The sequence below is a fragment of the Brienomyrus brachyistius genome, chromosome 9, assembly GCF_023856365.1.
Source record: "Brienomyrus brachyistius isolate T26 chromosome 9, BBRACH_0.4, whole genome shotgun sequence".
NCBI lineage: Eukaryota > Metazoa > Chordata > Actinopteri > Osteoglossiformes > Mormyridae > Brienomyrus > Brienomyrus brachyistius.
This window is the reverse complement of record NC_064541.1, coordinates 22,822,181-22,846,343: the sequence shown is the minus strand read 5'-3', so window position 1 is coordinate 22,846,343 and position 24,163 is coordinate 22,822,181. Positions and strand designations below refer to the sequence as shown.

The 24,163-nt window shown below is 41.0% G+C and overlaps 2 protein-coding genes and 1 long non-coding RNA gene across 6 annotated transcripts in view; 1 reads left to right on the top strand and 2 right to left on the bottom strand.

Annotated features, from left to right (window-relative positions):
- LOC125748685 (uncharacterized) overlaps positions 1–2,159 on the bottom strand; it is a 48,368-nt gene extending 46,209 nt beyond the window's left edge. For all 3 annotated transcript variants that reach the window (XR_007399647.1, XR_007399646.1, XR_007399648.1), the window contains exon 1: positions 1,985–2,159. This is a non-coding gene — a long non-coding RNA (uncharacterized LOC125748685). The remainder of the gene's footprint in view (positions 1–1,984) is intronic.
- A 277-nt stretch (positions 2,160–2,436) lies between these two features.
- On the top strand, positions 2,437–21,271 carry igflr1 (IGF-like family receptor 1). Its single transcript, XM_049025149.1, has 8 exons — positions 2,437–2,671; positions 5,171–5,363; positions 7,280–7,322; positions 9,731–9,772; positions 12,999–13,053; positions 13,371–13,472; positions 15,010–15,120; positions 19,966–21,271. Exons 1-8 carry the CDS (start codon positions 2,506–2,508, stop codon positions 20,286–20,288), a joined length of 1,035 nt encoding a protein of 344 aa, XP_048881106.1. The 5' UTR covers positions 2,437–2,505; the 3' UTR covers positions 20,289–21,271.
- Positions 21,272–21,316: 45 nt separating this feature from the next.
- Positions 21,317–24,163, bottom strand: part of kmt2bb (lysine (K)-specific methyltransferase 2Bb) — a 42,409-nt gene continuing 39,562 nt past the window's right edge. For both annotated transcript variants that reach the window (XM_049025135.1, XM_049025136.1), the window contains exon 37: positions 21,317–23,504. In XM_049025135.1, the coding sequence (XP_048881092.1) occupies positions 23,229–23,504 (276 nt within the window). In that variant the 3' untranslated portion in view covers positions 21,317–23,228. The remainder of the gene's footprint in view (positions 23,505–24,163) is intronic.

Sequence of the window (24,163 nt, the reverse complement as noted above, 5' to 3'; positions counted from 1 at the left end):
CCCCTAATCACCTGAGACACGGATCTAATGATATGATTACAGAAATGATCATCCATCTACAGCCTATGGTGTTCTGGTGCACTTGCGACCCAACATGGTGCTTGTAATAGACAAACTGTGGCTAGCGCAGAAATCCAATAACAGAGCACTGCTCAGTTTCATATCACACAGGCCTTTTCTCCCAATCAAACCCTTCCTGGTTTCACTGTTGTTACCCATGTGCGTGTTTCAGTCCCCCAGCAGTGCTATGGAATACCCAGAGGAGGCACCTTCTAGCACACCACCCAGGTTCTCCAAGAAGGCCAAATACTCTGAACTGTTGTTTGGTGCATAAGCACAGACAACAGTTGGAGACCGTGCCCTGACTTGAAGTTAAAGGGAGGTGACCCTCTTATTCACCAGAGGGAACTCCAGCATGCTGGTGTCCAAACAGGGGGTTATTAGTAGACCCACACCTGCCCAATGCCGCTCCCCCAGGGAAACTCCAGAGTGGAATTGAATCAGCGCCTCTCCAGTGCGTTACGGTGAGCTTGACTATATCTAGATGTACCTTTCTACCTCTTTCGCTAACTCAGGATCCTTTTCCACCAGAGAGATTACATTCCAAGTTTCTAAAGTCAGTTTTGGTAAGCAACAATTGGTAACTAAAGCCTTTGACTGCCACCTGCTCCAAAATGCACTGGAATTAAGTGTAATTCAATTCTGCTTTCTGCAAATCCAATTCAATTCCAATTCTGTGATCCTAGGGCAGGGAGAGATTCCAATTTCAGTTCCAATTCCAGGAAGTGAATTGGAAATTATTATGCATTATTAATTAAATTAACGATAAACCTTACACACTTTTTAAGTTCTCCATGGAAAACAGGAGGTCAACATATAATGAGTAAAAACAGGCGATAAAAAACTATCCCGTGGGCCAATGTTTGGAATTATCAGCATCTGTCCTAAACTATACTGTAAGTATTTGATGCTTATTTTTTATTTTTTTTTGGAGGGGGTGCTTTTAATAGCAGGCCAGTCTGCCAAGATCGAGTTTCTAGTTTTGGTACCAGCACCAAATATTACAAAATATTTATTGGACTGCTGCTGATCCGTGCAGTAGGATTCATCGCTGTGAATCTGTCCTAGCGGAACACAGGCAGGCGGTGCATTTCCTGGCAGACTGGTTTGCCGTGAAATGCGCATGAATTTATTATGAAAATTCGGGTGTGCAGAATACAAGATGTAGACGGCATTTGGTTCATTATGATTGCTACGATGTTATATATTTCATTCATTAATTTTAGATAGGGTGAGTATTGTTAAAATGGGACGCTGTCTGTAAAAATCATCTCAATGGCTTGAATACCATTCTAAATAAATTCATGCCCATTGAACACTATATAGAGGGTGGCATGGTGGTGCAGTGGTTAGCACTGTTGCCTCACACCTCTGGGACCCGGGTTCGAATCTCCGCCTGGGTCACATGTGTGTGGAGTTTGCATGTTCTCCCCATGTCGTCGTGGGGTTTCCTCCGGGTTCTCCGGTTTCCCCTCACAGTCCAAAAACATGCTGAGGCTACATTGCCCAGTGAGTGAATGGTGTGTGAGTGTGCCCTGCAATGGGCTAGCCCCCCATCCTGGGTGTTCCCTGCCTCGTGCCCATTGCTTCCAGGATAGGCTCCGGACCCCCCGTGACCCAGTAGGATAAGCGGTTAAGAAGATGGATGGATGAACACTATATACAAAATAACATAAAGCGTTGCTAAACATATATTTACTGCAAAGTTTAACTGTCCCATTTTCACAATACATCACAATTTATCTTCACAATATGAACGCAAAGCGCTTTTAGGTTTAATTATTCAGACACGTCGACAGACGCATTGCTTTGTTTCCTTAGGTCAGCCAATTTAGGTCAGCTGGCTGGCGTGAGATTTTACGTTCGAGATAAGTCTGCACACATGCACGCGCATTAACATATATGTATGTAAGAGTTTTATTACCTTGTAAAGCAAGTGATAAAGGGATGCTCCTGTTATTTTCAAACATGCCGCTCCCGCTCCGGCTAAAATCCTTCTGCGATCGCTCCGCTCCGCTCACATGCTCTGAGCGGAAGCAAAGTTAAATTCACATTTTTCAAGGGTGCCTTTGTTTTTTTTTCCTTCAGACGTCGAAACAAACGTGAAGTAAAACATGGACATATGACACACGCGTGCGCGCTCATGCACACACACACGTGCGTGTGTGAGTGTGTGTGTGTGTGTGTATGTATGTGCGTGTATGTGTGTGTATATATATATAAGGTCAAGGACCATTATAATTGACTGTCTGTAGGACTGTGTATCTATTTATTTAAAGCGAAAATCTTAAATTGCGCGTTCCTGCCGCATGGACTGCATGCTTTTTACGTCAGGGGTGCAGAAACCGCAGCTGACATAGAGGAATATAGGTTTTATTCCGGGCTCCACCTACTGAAGTTTAGTTGGGTTTTGCAAATACTAATAATTCAGTAACCAGTGAAGACATGTCTTTAAAAGAGTTTTTATTAATCTTCTTCGTCGTTAGTTTTGTGAGATCAACCTCAGAACGTACCAGTTTCTCAAACAGATGCACGGATGATTTAGAAACTTTCTGGCAAAAGGATGAGAATGCTTGTCGACGATGCGACGAAGTTTTTACGTTACCGCCAGGTAGGACGAGTTAATTCTAATATTAAATTAAATTTTAAGATTAAATTAGGGTAAATTAAAACGCGAAGCTACTAATCCGCATTCATTCAGAATCTTTTACTCATCTAACACTTTTTCTTTAATTTATAAAGCCATGAAATTATGTGGCGGTCAGTATGTTTCCTGGAAGGAGATCATTAAAGAAATAATCTTAAGGAAAATCTATATCTAGTTAAAGTCACAATGTCTGGAAAAAATCTTGAACTTGTTTATCTGGACGATTCTAAATGTCACATGGACAGACACCTATACAAATTTACATATACAGTACATATCACTCACATACACAGAAACATTGACATTGTGATGTCTGACAATATTGAACATAAAATAACATTTACATTTACAGTATTTGGCAGACGCCCTTAGCCAGAGCGACTTACATAAGTGCTTACACTTATGCTTACTTACAAGACGCTGCGATGAATTTTTCCGATACTAGCTCAATAAGGACCCAAGCTATGAATACCATCTATCCGAACACTGTTGAGAAAGTGCAAAAAATTTTTTTATTTTTTTTGTAAACATACACACACACACGGAAAAGAGCAGAGTAAGAATACAGAGTACTACTTCAGGTATTTCTGAAAAAGGAAAGTTTTGAGTTGTCGCTTGAAGATAGCCAAGGTTTCCGCTGTTCGGACATCAAGGGGGAGTTCATTCCACCAACTAGGTGCCAGGACAGAGAAGATGTGTGTCGTCCTTGTGCCTTGAGGGGTGGTGGGACCAGTCTAACAGTGCTGGAGGATCGGAGAGATCGGGGCGCAGTACGGGGTGTGATGAGGTCTTTTAGATAGGATGGTGCCAGACCATTTTTGGCTTTGTATGCGAGCATCAGTGTTTTGAATTTGATGTGGGCGGCTATAGGAAGCCAGTGGAGAGAGCGCAGCAAAGGAGTGGTGTGGGAGAACTTGGGAAGGTTGAAAACAAGTCGAGCAGCTGCATTCTGAATCAGTTGGAGGGGACGGATGGCGCTCAGTGGTAAACCCGCTAGAAGCGAGTTGCAGTAGTCCAGGCGTGAGATGACGAGGGACTGGACGAGTATCTGGGTAGCCTGAGTGGAAAGAAATGGACGTATCCTCCTGATGTTAAAGAGGAGAAACCGACAAGAGCGAGAAAGACTGGCGATATGTGAGGAAAAGGACAAGCGATCATCCATGGTAACTCCAAGGTTGCGAGCAGAACCCGAAGGACGGATCAGGGAGTTGTCAAGGAAGATTGCAAGGTCCTGGAGGGGGGATGAGTCAGCCGGGATGTAAAGCAGTTCAGTTTTACTAGTGTTGAGTTTTAGCTGGTGAGCGGTCATCCAAGATGAGATGTCTGCCAAGCATGCAGAGATCTTAGTGGAGACATGAGTGTCTGAGGGAGGGAAGGAGAGGATGAGTTGAGTGTCATCGGCATAGCAGTGGTAGGAGAAGCCATGTGAGGATATAACCTCTCCAAGAGATTTAGTGTAGAGGGAGAATAAGAGAGGGCCAAGAACCGAGCCCTGAGGGACACCGGTGAAAATAACATGAACAATTGCTTCAGGCAGTTCACATCAAAGCCTACATTAGAATCATCTACTACTATCAAGTGTCAAACATTCAACCTTGTCACAATGATTCAATCCCGTTGCAATAAAAAATGTGATGGGGCTGAATTTAACAGGGTTCACCTTTTTGGCTAATATAGCCATATCCCCTTAATTAGCTTAGACAATACCACCACATGGCATTGAGGACATCATAAAATTGTAATATTTTGTTAATTTTTTCCTAAGCAATTATTTACGATTATGTATTCACACAGCAGTGTTGAAATGTTAAGCCTGACTATCTGAATCTGAGAATTTAAATTTTGTTAAGTTTGTAATCTGACATCAGACTATAGACATTGCAAAATGCAGTTTGGAACACTTGCAGAAACATTATAAAAGTACATAGTAAGCAATGCTGAAATTTAATTAAAATTAGTTAAGAAAAGATACTGGCAATTGCCTTTCTTTATAGTATATTCTTCAAAAGACTTGAAGTGATGTCAATTACTCAATGTTGATGTAACCCATTATTTTTATATGGTGTAAAATGTATGGGGGTGAAAATAAACTTGGGGACATGTGTTAACATTACAATTTAATTGATGCATCATATATTTCTTCAAAAATATATATTTTTCATTATTATAGACAAGCATATGATTATATTAACTACAAAATTCTGGTATTAACTGCAATTTCCATTTGATTTTTTTATTGAAAATGTAATGATGCTCAGTGAGAACATGCAGACATGTTTAGCACAATCTTTCATAAAGCTTTGATGCTGCAGTTACTCTAATATACTGAACGAATATTAATCGTTATTATATATTTATGTTGCATTTCGAATTGTACATGTCGTGAAGATTTTATATTAGCAAATTCTGAAGGACCTGTTTTTCAGCTGGAATGTCATTAAATGTGTCCATGATCTGCTGCAGGGCATGCATTTTCTCCAAACTGTGGGATGGATGATGCGGGAGGTCAGCATGTTCCAATATATGTTGCCTGTACTGATGGCACATATTATGATGGCAGTACCAGTAAATGCCAGCCCTGCACAATTTGCCCATCTAATCAGAAGACCTGGATGCCGTGCAATGCCACCATGGATACACAGTGCTATGAAATGGGGTAAGAGGCTTCGTTAATGAGTGAATGAAAGTTGCATTTATTTATTGCTTTTACTTTGGCAATAGGGAGTCACTTCAATCAAATGTTCCCTGCAATGTGATAAAATCCTGTTATTTTGACGTTAAGAGGACACTTTTTCAGTTCCCCACAAAGATCTGTGAATGCAATCAAAAAACTAAAACTGCCAAAAGTCTTGTATTTTGATTGGTTACTTATGGATAAGGTTAGGGCTGGGTAGGGGTTGAGGTTGTCATGTTAAGATTAGAGTTTTCCGCACACACACACACACACTAGTGTATACTAGCGTATATCCATCCATCCATTTTCCAAACCGCTTATCCTACTGGGTCACGGGGGGTCCGGGGCCTATCCCAGAAGCAATGGGCACGAGGCAGGGAACAACCCAGGATGGGGGGCCAGCCCATTGCAGGGCACACTCACACACCATTCACTCACACATGCACACCTATGGGCAATGTAGCAAGTCCAATTAGCCTCAGCATGTTTTTGGACTGTGGGGGGAAACCGGAGTACCTGGAGGAAACCCCACGACGACATGGGGAGAACATGCAAACTCCGCACACTATATTTATATAGGACTGGTTCTTTCCTGTTTCTCATTAATAAAGGGCTTCATCCTTGTATTATGGGACTTCAGTCCTGCTTCTAGCCGCCTGGTTCAAACTCTACTAGCAGTGCTATTCACACCTGCACTTAATGTTTTTTTTCCTGTTTGTTTTTCTCTTTTGTTTCCTTTTCCTTTTTTCCCTAATGTTCCTTTTGAAGGTCACCTGATGTCATTTTACAATTCATGACAAACTGTCAGATAAGTTAACGACCATCTCTGGCATTAGAATGTCGCTTCCTCCCTTTACCTGGCTGGTTTCTGGTCATTCCCAGTGTCTCCTGCTTCACCTTGTTCTTGTGTACTGCTGTCTTAGAAATTTTACACCTGGAAGCCACCTGCTGCACAGCGTAGCCTTCTGCCAGCAGATCCAAGATTAAACCAGGATTTAAAAATTGCGGATTTGTTTAAAAATATAGTGGTCTCTTCATGTTTTCCATGGCTGTATTTGTAACCATGCTTAGAATGCTTTTTGAAGGCATTATTATATAATGTATTATGAATGCGTTAGATTCTTCATAGATTCTAATAGACATGGCATTCTTAGAAAGTGTTATCCAACCATTTGCCAAATATGGGGTTTAGCTTTTAGATCAGTTATGTAGTTCGAATTAAATAGTGTGACGATCTACATGTTGAGTACCTGGAATGATTTGTACATGTGGTATATGCCATTAATCGATTTAAAAAAATATGTTCTTAAAAACATATAACGTAATGCCATCTCTTGTCTAATTGTCATTTGTGCAGGTAGCCTTTTTGAAAGTGTTGTATTTCAGCTTGTACTTGCTTACAAATAGTATTGCTTACAAATAGTATTGCTTACGAATAGTATTTTTTGCTAAAAACGATTAATTTGTACATCACAAATAAACCATTAAACAAGTATTAAAATATGGGTCATTTGAACTTTTTGAACAAAAATATTATAAAATGAAATACAGTTATTTTTCTAGTGTGGAGCAATTGGCATTACAGACATTTTAGGTATGTTGAAATTATGTAATTTGTGGTTCAAATCATCATATGATGATTTTTAAACCATATTCCCCAAATAGCCAGCTGGATTCGATGAAATACTGTTTATTACAGAAATGAATGGCAATATAACAAAACTGAATAATAAGTGTAATATAAAAAAGTACCGTAGAGGCAGAATCGACAGTATAAACAATATATAAACTTATTATTTAATAATAATAAGTAACGCTATTGCTTAAATAGCCTCAGTTTAGAGCACAAAGCTGTGATGATATTTTTGAGATATATTTTGTTTCTTTGTGTCTTACAGAGGGACTACTACCAGTGGAGAGACCCACCAAGTGACAACCCAGGTAAGTCTTAACATTTTAACGTTATTTCTGCCTTGCAAATAAGAGCAGGCCTTTTAAGGTAGGTGGAGCAGAATTTTATTTAGTCCTTACCAGAATTAATCTAGTTTATGCTATATGCACTGCAGTACCAAACAATTCAGTGTCATTATTATTATTATTATTATTATTAATAACAACAACAAGAAAGAAAAAGAAGAAAAAATGGATGGTTAAATGATCCATTGTGGTTGTTGTTGTCAAACAAGTGTTTTTACTTCCTGGTCAGTGTTGGTGTAGAATTTTTGCATGGACTCCAAGCCTCATAATCTGAAATTCCAGAGTGTAGAGTAATTCCCTTTTTATATGAAAGTTATTCTAAATATTTCCCTTATTCATAATTGCCCTGATTTCAGTTGATTGAAATGTTTCAGTTTGCTTTTTTTTGAATAGCTAAGATACTATTAATTTCCCTTTTTGCAAAATATCAACACAATTTCAAAACTTTCAAAATTACTAATAATACTAGCATTTACACCATATCTATTGGTTAGGCATATTTGGCTATTAATATATTCATTAGTATATTTGAAGGGTTTTTATATACAGTCTTTGGTCTGCTGTCCTTTCTGAATTTCTAGTACTACCTGAAGATCTTGCAGATCTCGGTCTCTGAGGCAGGGCCTTCTGGCCGAGCCACAGGGCAAGGTCCTCCAGCAGGGCATTTTCCGGGTCGACCAAACCTATTTTGGCAGTGATTGGGGAGTTGGAAGTTGGCCTGGCAGCAAAAGGGTAATCGGGCATTGGCCTGGTGGCTGCCAGGACACCTGGAGGTAAGCAGGGTCAAGTGGGGTGAAGCTGGGACACCTGATCCAACCCTGTTGGACGGCAGGCAAGAGACAGCAGCCAGCGCTGCCCAGAAGGCATTGTCTTACCTGGGACAGACGTAGGCATGGTGCTGACCCTCAGAGTAGGCTTAAGCGCCATGGCTGCTGCAGGACCTGGCAGCCAGGGACTCCGGTTGAGTGTCCCTCTCTGTGCTGGGAGCCTGTAGCTCAGGTGGAGCAGCCCTCTCTAGGCTGGGAGCGATTGGCCTCTGGGTGCACAGGAGTGGCAATGACAGCCTGTGAAGGTGCAGCAGAGCCAAAGAAAAGCGGAGCGGACCCTTTTGGGCAGGACTCTGGAGACTTGGGATGAGCATGGCCCTTTCTGGGCCGGACTAGAGGCACCTGAAGTCACCAGGTCTAGAGAGGTGGCAGCTATGGGCACAGTGGAGTGGCTTCATGCTGAGGAGTGGAGGTGAACAGTGTAGCTTCATGTTGTGGGGAAGTGGCAAAGCAGTCCTCATCGAAGACGCAAGGTTTTGGAGGGCCCAGCTTGGGCAAGTTGTCCTCGTCGTGGCAGTACCTTGGTCCGCACGGCGCTACATTATTGTCAGAAGTGGGATGCCAAAAGCAGCCCCACTGGTGCAGCTGGAGTGGGCGCTCCTCAACATCATCCGCCTCATTCCACCCCACAAAGCGGCTGAAAAGAAGGGCCGAGGCCAGGGGGATGCAGCACCACCAGCGTTCCCCAGCTGCTCCATGCATTGGTTGTCCCTGGAGAGGGGGCAACTGGCTGTGGGAGTCACTGGGTGTGGTGTTTCTGGGGATGGATGAAGGGCCAGCAGATCCCTCTAAGGTGAGGAAGAGGAAGGGTCGGCACCCATGGGGGATCTGTCATACCAGTGCCTGCCAGTGGTTCAGCATTTGCAAGCCTTCTGGTTTCCTTTGCCTAGCCAGTGCTTGCAAGTTTGGGAGCTGAATGCTCCTCCCTCCCACATCTGAGATGCATCAGTGGCTGCCATCGGTCCTGCTGAACCCAGAGCTGAGGTGGGGACTGGGGGGCAGTGTAGTGCCAGTGAATACGGAAGCCATTTGCATATGCCAACATGCTTGCCAGCCATTGTTATATTGTTATTACTTGTGTTCCTGATTGTCATGTGTGTGCGTGTTTGTCTGTCTCTTGTGTGAACCCTGCCCAATGCTCGGGTGTCTTTAGCCACTGCATAAATTACCCACTGTGTGTACCTTACTGTCTGGCATCCAACCTCCTCACTCTCTCCCCATTATAGGTGGTTCCGGGGCTCATTCAGTGCTAGACACAAGGCACGCCTAAATTTTATTCATGGAACTGGTCCAGGCTGAAGCGAACTGTTATACTAAATTAACAGAGGCTATTTCAAATAAGTCTCCATTTCATAAGCTCGCTTTATGGAATACCCTCCAGGTTTATTTATTGAAAACAATGTTAGATCACAGATTTAAACAGAGTAACCTTGGTTTCAGTAAGAAAACTTTGTATCGAAGTCCTCAGTGAGGCACATTACCTGCATTGTGAGAGAGCGTCAGTTATGGCATGTGGTGTGATTCCAAGGGTGATCTGGCTTGCAGGATCCTCAGTGCAGTGGAACCGAGCAGCTGGACCAGACCAAGGTGGGTAACGCCTGACTGTGGCAGATGGATGGCCATTTCTGGAGGGTAGGACGGGACTGCATGTCTGCCTGGGGGGCTGCCAGCTGGGATCCCGGGGTGTTTAGTCATGTGGTGGGTGCAGCAACGTGCTGCACTAGTGCATGCTCGCCAGCCTGACCTGACTTGAGTAAGAAAACCTAGCTTGACATAGATTGCTGATAGTCAATACCATGATATTGTTTATCTCAAATTGTATTTGTTTTCTGATTCTATTATGCTGAAATTTCTAACCCTTCCAACCCTGACTTTGTAAAACTAATTTCGTGGAACACCCCCCAGGGTTAGCATGGAATCCCAAGATAACAGTGTGGACTTGTGGGGGGTGGTGTGTGTGTGTGTGTGTGTGGGTGGGGGGGGGGGGTTCAATGTGCAAACAAAACAAAATACAGGCTACACACAATACAGAACTACACAAAGACTACTATTCAGGACAGAGGTAAATCTTGCGCAGAGTAAATAGTGCTCAAAGTTAAAATTTGCAAATATTGCACAGTGTCTCACAGTTGCCGTATTATAGCACAGAGTATAAGTGCAGATTACTTAGATATAATGTAGAAAGAGACTTAGTAGCACTAGTGAGGTAAAGTGAACAAGTGATAAGCAGAACATTTTTCCACAATCAAAATAGGTAATAGCAGCAGAGTATAGTAAATATGAAAACATGTTTTATTGTGTGTTATGGAAATGTTCACAATGTGAATATGTAGTGCACTGTTCACAATATGAATATGTAGTGCATTTATTAAAGTGAGTTTAGAAGTATAATGACCTGTGGGAAGAAGCTCTTGCTCAGTCGTGCAGTCTTACATCCCATAATGCGGTCTTACATCCCATACTGCGGTCTTACATCCCATACTGCTGTGTTACATCCCATACTGCGGTCTTACATCCCATACTGCTGTGTTACATCCCATAATGCGGTCTTACATCCCATACTGCTGTGTTACCTCCCATACTGCTGTGTTACATCCCATACTGCGGTCTTACATCCCATACTGCTGTGTTACATCCCATACTGCGGTCTTACATCCCATACTGCTGTGTTACATCCCATAATGCGGTCTTACATCCCATACTGCTGTGTTACCTCCCATACTGCTGTGTTACATCCCATACTGCGGTCTTACATCCCATACTGCAGTAGCGTTTACCGGATAGTAACATGTTGAACAGTCTGTAGGCTGGATGTGATGGATCCCTGACAATCCTGACTGCCTTGCTGAGGCATAGATGAATCTGCTGTCCTCACCACTCTATGAAGGGACTTCTGGTCAGAGGCATTACAGCTGCCATACCAGACTGAGACGCTGCTGGTCAGGATGCTCTCAATAGTACCCTTATAAAAAGATGAGTATTGGGACATCTGGCTGTTACACTTACAGAAACGTTTACGGCATCCGATTCTAAATCCAGTGGCATTAATATGGAGTTGGTTTCCTCTTTGCAGCTATTAAAGCTGCCACTTTTCTGGGAAGGCTTTCAAGATTTTGGAGCGGAATTTTTGCCTATTCATTCAGAATAGCATTTGTAAGGTCAAGCACTGATGTTGGATGTGAAGGCCTGCTAGCAATCTCCATTTTAGTTCATCCTGTAGGTGTCCCAAGGGGTTGAGATCATGGTGCTGTGTGGGCTAGTCTAAGTTGTATTGGAGTTGCCAAATTGCCGATAGGCGTAATTGTAAGTGTAAATGGTATAAGTGCACGCTACAATGGTTTGGCACCCCACCCTGGGGTACTCCAAACCTTGTGCTTGTAGCTTCCAGGATAGGTTCTGGACCCCCCGTGACCCGGAATAGGACAATAAATGAATGAATAAATGTATGAATGTTAGACACCCAAAGTGCTTTACAAAAAGTGGAGCCAGTTCAGCCACCACCACTGTGTAGCACCCACATAGAAAATGCAATGGCAACCATTCTGTGATGGAATTTAAGATTGCCTGTATATTTTATATGAAACATTGTATCTGTTGTACTAAATGTACACTTAAATTTTTACTATTAAGCAAAGTTAATTAGTTATTCTTTTGGGGGCAGTGTGTGGCTCAGCAGGTTAAATACTGATTTATACTTCTATATGGAAAGGATGCCCTAAGTATGGCATAACCATGGACCTTACACCATAGCCTTCACCATAGCCTGACATGGACCTACACATTGTGCCGATGCAGACCTCAAGAACTGTGATTGGTACGTCTTGTAGCATTGTTTTTTTTTTTTTTTTGCAAGCAAAGTGTACATCCCAGGTGTACTTGTGCTGCTGATTGAAACTGAAGCGATATTTGTATTTAGTGTTAAATAACCCACCATAGGCATCATAGCCACAGGTCAATAAAACACGCAGGATGACAGCACCAATTTCACTTACCCCCATGATGTTTATTCATACGTTACAAAACTAAAAAAAAAAAAACTGAAAAAAGTAGTATAGGCACTTGTGATGACCGTGTGCAGGGTGTGGGGAAGCAGGGTCAGGCACACGGAGATCCAAAAACAAAGGGTTTTATTTCTGGCAGAACAACAAAACGTCTATGACAGACCAGGGGAAACAAACTTGAACTTGAACTGAAATACACAGGACAAGCTGAAATAACAGGAAACAGATAGACACAATCGGGGTTTCACATGAGGTTACTGAGGGGGCGTGGCACCCAGGAGGATCGTACGCGCAGGTCATGACAGAATGGAAAATTCATAAAAAGAGACTCTGTAGCAGCATGACATTTGTCCAAATTTGTCTGAGGGAAGTTTCGAGCAGCGCAAATATAACAAGGAGCGAATAAATGGACACTTTCAATTGTGCGATTCTACAATCAAGCAGGGTGGGAAGACAAATGCAATGTCTAAAACTATGTATCACCTACAGATTTGGTGGTGTAATTGCTAAGCAACACAGACACACTAGTGCACAAGTACAAATGCTCGCAACGGCATTGGCCACATGCATAAGTGTAGGCTCAGCACAAATATAAATCAGCCTTAAGCCACCCAGTTCAACCACAGCTTAAGCAACAAAGCATAGTCACCTATCTGTGGGTCCTTGAGTAGGGTCCTTAGCCCCCAGCTCCATGGGTGCATGCCTTCACCTACATATGTGTGTGTCACGTGGAGCAAGATGGTGAGGACAAAAAGAGAATTACCTCACAGGGATCAATAAAAGTGTTATTATTAATGTTTTTTGCTTTGCAGCGGTCTGAGTCACCAAGTAATATCACTGACATGCTAAACCCGAGCCCGATGGTGTGTAAGTACTGTTATGAATTATGTAAATTCTAATATAATATTTAATGAATTGCAGCAGCTATAGCAGTTACTGTACTGACAGAGGTGTAGAGTTCAGTTTCAGAAAGTAAAAATCCGGATAAAGATTTTGTTTCAACCAACCAAGTTGAGTACTCTCTGACTGTGACTCTTTATACTCAACTGGTTGGCTGAAACAGAATCCTGGTCTGCATTTTTACTTTCTGGACCTGAACTATCCACTATTGTGTAAAATACTTTCTGCATGTACTTTACAAAAGAGTATCCTGCCCCATACCTGTTACCTCTGTATGTTCACAGGGATTGTCCTTTCTGTCACTTTACTATTATGTCTAATCAGCATATACTTATTCTGTTCAATGAAGAGGAAAAGAGGAGGATTACATGTCAGTAACACTGGTGGTAAGTAACCTGCTGCTAATACCTCAAAGTATCATTTCAGATATTCATCTATCCCTGTATCCACTGCATCTCCAGAGCAAGGTCTGGGGCGGGGGGAGGGCATATGTCAGGGGAATGCTATGTAGTTAGTCATCAGAGACCACACTCTCACAGATACACATTCATGGTCATAGACTATGGACAATTTAAAGACAGTAGGAGGACACTGACACAATAGATATGAAAGACAACAATGGCATCCATGGAAGTACTATGTACTATAGGTGATATAGGCTTCTCAGGGGGCACCGGCAGTGACGCTTGCCTAGAGCGCCTCATCCGCTTGCTCCGGTACTGACTGCATCACTGTTTTGGAACTGGTGGGTCGCACGATTATTTTCCCTAGGTCGTGCAGTGGACTTTCTTTGTTTTTTTAACCACCCACCTACTCCTCTCCCCAGTCGGCAAATTTTACTGGCCGCATTGGCAGGATTACATGTGTATGTTTTGGTCATGACTAAATGACCAAAGACCAAGGTGGGTTCTAAAGCTATGCCAGTAGAGAACTACTGCACTATATGGCCAGAAGTACATAGACACAAACACACACATACACATGCGCACACATACACACAAGTTGGTCTTCCTATGTAAATAGGGACTGTCCATTCATTTCTATGGGAAAAACTCTAATTTCAATCACGACACCCTTAACCCCTACCCAGCCCTAACCTTAACCATAAGGAACTAACCAAAATACAAGACTTTTGGCACTTTTACTGTTTTGATTGCATTCACAGATTTTTATAAAATTGAGGTTATCCAAATGGGGACCTGAGGGAGGGTCACCAAAAGTAAGGAAGTTTCAAGTTTGCAGCCACACTTTGGGGACATTTTGGTCCCCAAATGTGATCTATGCAAACCCACACACATTTCCCACACAGTTGTTTTGATTGTGAAATGGAAAAATCTGAGAGCATGTTAAGGTTCAAAGTGATAGGCTCCATAAACGTCCAGAACACCCGATCACTAATCTTACGGCATGTCATGGGAAGTCTTCCTGGAAGAATGGAGGCTCAAACGCATGTTAATACTCATTTCTGAATGTTGCACAGGCTGATTGCCACGTACTTCTGGCCGTACAGCGTGTGATGATTCCTAATCTGTTGTTTCTGGTTAAATGCCGTAATGGAAATGAAATATTTTAGCGAACAATAATTGAAATACTTCAGAGGCCTTCTATCACGTTTGCAAATATTTCATTATGTACATTGATTATTTGTGTTATGACCAAAACAAAAAATATATCCCTGGATATAACAGTGGGTATTAACATACGATAGGTCGGAATAGTTTTCCCGCTTATTATAATAAGCATATGTATTGCAGTATTATCAGATTTGTTCTGTTTCTTATCAACTGAGAAATAATCAGTCATAGCAATGACATACATGGATTTTTTTTTCCTCATATAAAACAGCTTGATCGTTGTCAGAGTTAAGCTTGAACAAGATATTTGCGCTAAAGTTTCTGAGGAAGCTGCATTTTTTCTTAACAGTGCTTGGAAAAAAACAGTACATTGAAGTGCGCAGTTTGGAAACGATGATAAGTGCAAATGACATCAGATATCTTCCACCGCACAAGAAGAAGCAACTGTCTGATATTCTGGGTGAGCCCACGCTGCTAACGTGCATTACTCAGGCCTTTTCTTAGAATGACTGTGTCTAAGTTCTGTATTGTCTTCCATGTTAATAGACTATTTTTATTTAACCAAAATGTACCAAATATTTTAAAGATCTTATACATTTTATTAGAGTTTAAGTATTATTATATACGAAAGAAAAATGGTACAGAATGGCAATGAAGGAAAAAAAGGTAATAATGACAAATACCATCTATGTAGTAAAAGGCTCATGAAATAACGTTTTACAGTGATCGCAATTGAACTCATTCTAAAAATTATATTAATTCAATAAATGCTTGAGGCATTTTACTGAAAGTTCCACCCAGGAAAAGAGCTTTCAAACAATGAGCACCCCCCCTGGCTCTGTAGTCTTGCCTTTTATATCCATCCCACATCATTGCCTTAGGTTAGGTGACTGTACTGACCATGTGATCACTTTCAACTAACCCCTCGTAGTTCTGACAAATTACATTCAGATTTCCTTCAGTTGGTCTGACAGATCATATTGCTTGAAGTTAAACAAAAATACTAAAATACCAGCTACGTAAACCCATGTGACCTAACAACTCAGGGCTAAGTTTAATCATGGCAAGCAGAGTGTGTGGTAGGTACTTGTTAGTCAGAGGGAATTTACAGTGGGAAGCATAAATGAAGGCATAGTCATATATATATATATATATATATATATACACACACACACACACACACACACACACGTGGACAAAATTGTTGGTACCCTTCAGTCAATGAAAGAAAAACTCACAATGGTCACAGAAATAACTTTAATCTGACAAAAGTAATAATAAATAAAAATTCTATGAAATTTAACTAATAAAAGTCAGACATTGATTTTTAACCATGCTTCAACAGAATTAATAAAAAAAAAACTCATGAAACAGGCCTGGACAAAAATGATGGTACCCCTAACTTAATATTTTGTTGCACAACCTTTTAAGGCAATCACTGCAATCAAACGATTCCTGTAACTGTCAATGAGACTTCTACACTTCTCAGCAGGTATTTTGGCCCACTCCTCATGAGCAAACTGCTCCAGTTGTCTCAGGTTTGAAGGGTGCCTTTTCCAGACGGCATGTTTCAGCTCTTTCCAAAGATGCTTAATAGGATTGAGGTCAGGGCTCATAGAAGGCCACTTTAGAATAGTCCAATGTTTTCCTCGTAGCCATTCTTGGGTGTTTTTAGCTGTGTGTTTTGGGTCATTGTCCTGTTGCAAGACCCATGACCTGCGACTGAGACCAAGCTTTCTGACACTGGCCAGCACATTTCTCTCTAGAATCCCTTGATAGTCTTGAGATTTCATTGTACCCTGCACAAATTCAAGACACCCTGTGCCAGATGCAGCAAAGCAGCCCCAGAACATAACAGAGCCTCCTCCATGTTTCACAGAAGGGACAGTGTTCTTTTCTTGATATGCTTCATTTTTCCGTCTGTGAACATAGAGCTGATGTGCCTTGGCAAAAAGTTCAATTTTTGTCTCATCTGTCCATAGGACATTCTCCCAGAATCTTTGTGGCTTGTCCACATGTAGTTTGGCAAATTCCAGTCTGGCTTTTTTATGACTTGTTTTCAACAATGGTGTCCTCCTTGGTCGTCTCCCATGAAGTCCACTTTGGCTCAAACAACGACGGATGGTGCGATCTGACACTGATGTTCCTTGAGCTTGAAGTTCACCTTGGATCTCTTTAGAAGTTTTTCTGGGCTCTTTTGTTACCATTCGTATTATCCGTCTCTTTGATTTGTCATCAATTTTCCTCCTGCGGCCACGTCCAGGGAGGTTGGCTACAGTCCCTTGGATCTTAAATTTCTGAATAATATGTGCAACTGTAGTCACAGGAACATCAAGCTGCTTCGAGATGGTCTTATAGCCTTTACCTTTGACATGCTTGTCTAGAATTTTCTTTCTAATCTCCTGAGACAACTCTTTCCTTCGCTTCCTCTGGTCCATGTTGAGTGTGGTACACACCATGTCACCAAACAACACAGTGACTACCTGGAGCCCTATATATAGGTCCACTGACTGATTACAAGATTGTAGACACCTGTGATGCTAATTAGTGGACACACCTTGGATTAACATGTCCCTTTGGTCACATTATTTTCAGTCTTTTCTAGGGGTACCATCATTTTTGTCCAGGCCTGTTTCATGAGTTTTTTTTTATTAATTCTGTTGAAGCATGGTTGAAAATCAATGTCTGACTTTTATTAGTTAAATTTCATAGAATTTTTATTTATTATTACTTTTGTCAGGTTAAAGTTATTTCTGTGACCATTGTGAGTTTTTCTTTCATTGACTGAAGGGTACCAACAATTTTGTCCACGTGTGTATATATATATATATATATATATATATATATATATATATATATATATATATATATATATATATATATATATATTGTATTTGTGTATTTATGAAATTTCCCTCCAACTTCAGCTTAACATAAATGTCAGGACAAACAAGTGTAAAGCTAATTAAAATGTGTAGTAAAGTTAGAATTTTGTTGTGTATCCCATGCATGTTATAACTGCCTCAAGTCTGCAAACCATCATAATTTTCCTTTGAGATGCTCTTCTGCATTTCTTTCAGTTGTGTTTTTTGGATTTAAATCAGGAAACCGACTTGGCCAGTTTAGAACTTTTAACTTTTTCATGAGCGTATGAGCTCCTTGGATGCTTTGCATTGGCTTGCAATTTTGCAGCATATTGAACTTGACTTTGGAGGCTTTTTATATGAAAAGATGAGATGTTTCTGCACACTTTCAGATTCAAATTCATTATGCTGTCATTGTCACCTATAGCTTGGAGGGATGTAAGGGATGGCCAGGGATGGCCATTCATCATTTAGTTGACTGAGGCGTGTCTTCAACCTGATTTCAAAATGATTAATGGGAAATGTTCATAATTGGCAATTATTAGTCCTTGTGGTCAAAAATCAGCTTTGGTGGTCTAAGGGTATGTAATGTTAATGTGGACAGTCATAGTAACGGTACTGCTAATGCTATCATTGATGCTAATGTGACCTTTTGTAGCCTAATGCTAACGTTCACGACTTGTAGTTACCTCTCTGCCCCCCTCACCACCAAGACCAGTGCTTTATAAAACTTCCTGTCTCCATACCTGTTCTCCCTTTATACCAATGACCGCACGTCAGATCATCGATCTATCACGCTCGTTAAGTTTTCTGATGACACCACGGTCCTTGGCCTCTTTGAGAACAATGATGAGTAGGTCTGTTGGCACCTGGTGACTCAGCTGGCAGCATGGTCCTTGGCCTCATCGAGAACAATGATGGCTTATAGGGTGGCACTGGGCTGATACCTGGCAGATGGAATTTACCGTAGAGAACTGTAAGGTAATCCATGCAGGAAGCAGAAATATAATGTACAGATATTTTATGGATTCCACTGAAATAAAGGAAGGTGATTATGAGAAAGACTTTGGCGTGTATTTTGATGCTTCCATGTCCCACTCTTGCTACTGTGAGGAAGCAATTAAAAAGTCCAGTAGGATATTGGGTTACATCTTTAGGTGTGTGGAGTTTAAGTCATGGGAGGTGATGCTAAGATTATGCTATTCCTTGGTAAGACCCCATCTGGAATACTGTGTGCAGGTTTGGTCACCATACCTTAAGAAGGCCATTGCTGTTTTAGAGGAATGTCTTATGAGGAGAGGTTAGCAGAATCTGAATCTGTTCATCCTCACGCAGAGGGTGCTATGGGGAGATATACATGGGTGTAAATTATGGGAGGGTGGGGGGTTTGTAACACCCCCAATAATCAGAACCGTCTAATACAACCCTCCCTTATTATAATGCCATGATGAGTGGGACCTTAACCTCTCCAATGTTGAATCCAAAGTTACGCCCTTAACTGAGGTCTAGATGCCATTTAACCTAATATTTATATAACTACAAGATACTGTAATTACTACAAGAACTAATGGTCATAGTGGAATTCAGTGGAAGAACATTGTAAACTGGATTTGAGAAAGCACTTCGTTACACAGGGTGTAGTTAGATTATGGAATAGTCTTCCTGTTAGGGTAGTGCAAGCTAAAACCCTGGGTTCCTTTAAATCAGAGCTAGATAAGATTTGAACAACTTTTAGCTTTTAGTTGAATTCTCCCCTAACGAGGTTGATGGGCCGAATGGTCTTGTCTAGTTTGTACACTTATGTTCTTATAGTGTACAGATAGGAACCTGGAGCTTAACATTGACAAAATTGTGGAAATGATTACTGACTTTCGCAAATTGCAATTAAAGCTGTGGACTGTGTCAAGTTCTTGGGAACAAAAATCAGCAGAGAGCTCAGATGGGAGACTCACTCCACCACCATCATCAAAGGAGTTCACTAGAGAATGTTTGTCCTCAGGCTGCTGCGGAAACTAATATCTCTCTGTGTCTGAACTCAAATTTCTATGTATATTGTGCATTTGGTGAATAAACTGCATGAATACATTACCCAGAAAATATCCGCCAATGAGTAACTTAGCCTCATTCTCATCTTTTGAGTTGAAATGCAGATTTCATGAGTATGAAATAAAAATAATAGCTTACTGCCCCAGTATTTATGCATCTCACTATATGTGAAATGTATGCATGAATGCAATGACTACTTTAATAGTGATTCTGTAATGGTTTAAGAACAGGTTTTAATATTTATTTTAAAATACAATGAATTGTTTCATAATGCACATTAGCTTAGTGCGCCACCAGAAAATGGAGTGTAAACACACAAACACATATTTATGTATAAAATGCTGTCCTCCAAGGTCTTCTGATATCAAACTGCGTTTCACACGCTTCACTTTCAGCTCCCGGCATTAACGGCGCCCCACTTTGGACAGTGCTGGACAACCTGGATGTGCTAGAGGAGCTGATCATGTTGCTGGACCCCGAGTGCACTGCTGCTAAGACCACTCGCCATGTGGCTGCCCAGTGTTCATTCTCAGCTACCTGGATCAACTACATTTACTCCATGCGAGACACCAAGAGTCCTTTTAAAACTGTGCTTGAGAGAATTACAACGGAATTCCCGGAGTGGACCGTTGGCGACCTTGCGAAGCTGTTTGCGGGCATTGGCCGCGGCGATGCAGTGACGGTGCTCGCAAAGCTTCCTGAATGGAAAGCCGTTTGAGTCTATATTGCTAGAATGCATGCAGTAAATACAATATATTTTTGCATTTCTTGCCGTATGTCCCATTTTGAGTGAAATCTTTCTGGGGAAAGGTTCATTCTACAAACGTTTCACAGAACTTTATTATTTTCTGCCTTAGTGGTGACTCTACAGCAGTGGTTCTCAAACTTTGGGGCACATCCCCCTCCCTGAGGGTCATACAGATCATATGGCTGGGGGGGAGGGGGCACATGACTGAGATTTAGGCAAACATGTCATCTTAGACTAATAGCCAGTTGGGATTTTTTTCCTCAATTTTTACAGTGTTTATCATATTATTCCAATACATTAAAAAGTTTTAATCCAATACATAAAAAATGTTTGAGCGGAGTGCACAAAGTTTGAAGACCACTGCTCTAAAGAAATGAAGCCTTTTACTTTATCTTACCAACTTTGTGTTTTTAGAAGTAAATAGATTTCAATCTTGGCGTTTGCAACTTGTTCCAAAAAAGCTGAGACAGGCAACAACTTTTGAACATTCCAAAATCCTCCTAGAACTGGTATAATGCTCAAGTTATAAAAGCTTCCATGAAAGAATGCAGGGATGGAAGATTACCGACATTCCGCAATAGATTTCAATCGTATCATTCACTCAGATTTCTCCATATTCTCAGAATATTTTAATACTACTACTTACTGCAGAAGGTGAATTTTGAAAATTCCTTTCAATTGCGCTTTGAGAAATGTTAAGATGTTGTATTATTCAATTACATTGTGGTCCTTCAAAGAGGATTTATAGTTACGGTTTTATTTGCATTGTATACCATACCATTTTTTAAAAACTGGAGTTACTAAGAAAACTACACCAAGATGTGTCAAAATAAACTAATATGGATAAGGAAACATCATAAAAATTGCTTAATTTTGTAGTTTTTTTTATTCAAAGAATGTCATGCTTCAGATATACTAAAGATCTGAGTATTAAAAACTGTACTACTGCATAATGTTTCTGAAAAGAACTGATTCATGAGTGATTACTCCAGAATAACTGCATTTCAAACATCTTAACATCTTTATTAAGCAAATAACATCATAAATAAAAAAGTGCATAGAAAAATTAAACAGGTTTAGAAATATGTATACAATTATGTACAAACTCAAGTTCTTTATACAAGGTAACAAAGCCAAGTTCACCAGTAATTCTAATTTTCCCCCAAATCTTTTTATGCTTTAAAATAAAGTTGGTACACAATGTTTGAAGAACAGTACTGGGAGTAATTTCCATGTTAAAAATTCGGTAAAACTAGTGCTTTGCATTCTTCATTGCACACAAGCCAGTTCTGCAGGACAGCTGAGACCAAGCCATATTTATGCACTTGCATTCCTTTACACCTTATGAGCTACTGAGGTAGAATCCTTGCAAGAGCTTTGTAGGGCAAGGTACCACGTAACACACACCATTAATGGTTTAATGGCGATAAAGAACAAGTAGTATTGGGTGGGGGGGGGAAATGGTCCTCCTCACTGTGTGGTGAAAGCTACGCAGAGGCAGTGAATTTCGCTGAAAGATGATGGGGGGAAGGCAGACTCGCTCCTTAGCAGGTCTGATTAACGGCTGATTGCTGAGCAAATTAAAATACTGGGGAACTAATAACTTTTGCTTTATGCTAAAGCAAATATGAACTGAAAAACAGGAAGCCAAGTTACCATAAACATTCCAGATACGTTCAACCACAATTATCTTAAAAGATAAAGAATCTGTCATATGGATAATGTGAGTGGCATCGTTTTTACATTATGGACAGCAAAGAATTCACTCTACCTCCCAGTTACTATGGGTTTGTTAACGGAAAACAAGGAAATTAACACAGCTAAATTTAAACACACAAGACCTCCTTTTTTTCCTTTAAATAATGTACAAAGGCAGCAGTTTCAAAAAGTCTAGAATTGGAGTGTGGGTGGCAAAACCAGAATTAGATTATTGCACTTACAATTAAGAAAGTGAAAAACCAGATACAAAGTGGTCCATAATAAGGGTAGGTAGTGTTTCGCACATAAATAGAATTTTAAAAGGCGTTCATAATTATTCAGTTAAAAATTACACGTTCCTAGACAGACAGATAATCAAATCTAGATGAATTTTGGAGATGTTAGAGAGCCTGGAAAGTTGAGCTTTCAAAAAGAAAAAAAAAAAAAAAACAGTATCAGTTTAGAGACGTTTAGAGATGTTCACTGGCAGTTTGACTGAAGCCATTATACAGAGACATGTCAGTAAAAAGCCAAAGTAGTCAGGGGAAAAAATAGTTCCTAAGATGCAGCAAACATCTGCCCTGAAAGTAGTATAGATCCAGATTTAAAGCTTTGCAACATTGTTTTATAGGAAAGTAAAACGCTTCATGGATTGTATACTCTCTGTGCATTCATACAGTTTCACTGAATACACAACACTAAGGAATGACTTAAAAATCTAAAATGAGTGATGGGATAAAAGATTACAGAATTCCCCTGATGTCAGAAGGGGAACATGCACAACTGGCTTCTGCTACCCAATACAATGATCTGAGCGTGAGGGACGTTTCTGCGCCATAGAAATCTGCAGTAGTAGCAGCTGCTGATACCAGTTTAAGAGACTAAACCATTTATTTTTTGATTTCCTGTTCTGAAAGTAGCTTCCCTTACCAGCTGTACACAGCACTTTCCTGGGGTGCATTATACTTATTTGTTTTGGCATGTGGGATTGTCAAACAAAGGCAGAGAGGAAGGAAAATGATGGCTCAGTTTAACTGGCGATAGGAGAGAAGTACCCCTCTCTTCTCCTTTGCCTTCCAGCTGACGTTAGCTCCTCCTCATCATCATCATCATCATGCCGGACCCGGGCCCTCTCTCCCTGCATAGCTCAGCAAGCTTTCTTCCAGCCAATGGCAGCACTTGGAGGACCTTCACTCTCATATTTCAGTGTTCCTAGTTAAGGAACCGACGGCAGCGTCTGGCTCCACAGTTGCAGTTCAGCTTGCTGCTGGCATCCTCAATGGGGAACTTGTAGTCGTAGGTGAGCTCCTCCCCCCGGTAGATCTTGCGCAAAGCGAAGATGACGATGTGCTTCTGGCCCTCCACGTTGATCACACGCGAGAAGCAGTTGGGCTCACAGGAGTGGTTGATGAAACGCGCTGCGTTCCCATGCATGGTGGCGTCCACCACATCAAAGTCGTCGATGCGGAACATATAGCAGCCAATGCCCTGCACAAAATAGTGAGGCAATAGAATTATTTACGCAATGGGTCGATGGGGCAATGATTCTGAATGGTAGTTAGACCCTTTCCGGAGAAAAAATGTCTATAAATCATTTATTCATCAGATATTTATTCATGCAATAAGATCTAGAAGCGCTAACAAGCTAACATATATATTTTAGCAACTAGTTTACCTTAGAAACAAAAATGTAAAAGGGTGTTTTGGTCCATTTCATCCTTTAAAGCGAACTTAGTTTGATTATTCAGTATTTTTTGCGTATATGTGAACACGGCAAACGAACTCGGACCCCTTTGAAATGAACTGAACTGAGACCACTTCGGGAGGCAGCCTCAGTCCGGTTCGCTTTTAGTCCACGTCACGGTTTGTTTAACTTGTGCATTATGAACGCAAAGTGGTCCTTGCTTGCTCCCACAATTTTTACTCTTTAGCTTTGCCGTAGGCAGACCACGTAGTACAGTCCCGGGAAACAAGCAAAAATAATGGCTGCAAATGTGGGACGGAGAATACAGCGCTTCTTGACATTTGGAACGAAGAAAACATAAAACGTCAACTATCTACAACACACAGAAAAGTTGCCTGATCAGTTTGTTGTGTCGCTGCAAAATTCTTCTTCTCTATGCTTGCTCCTGTTCAGTCTCCCAAGT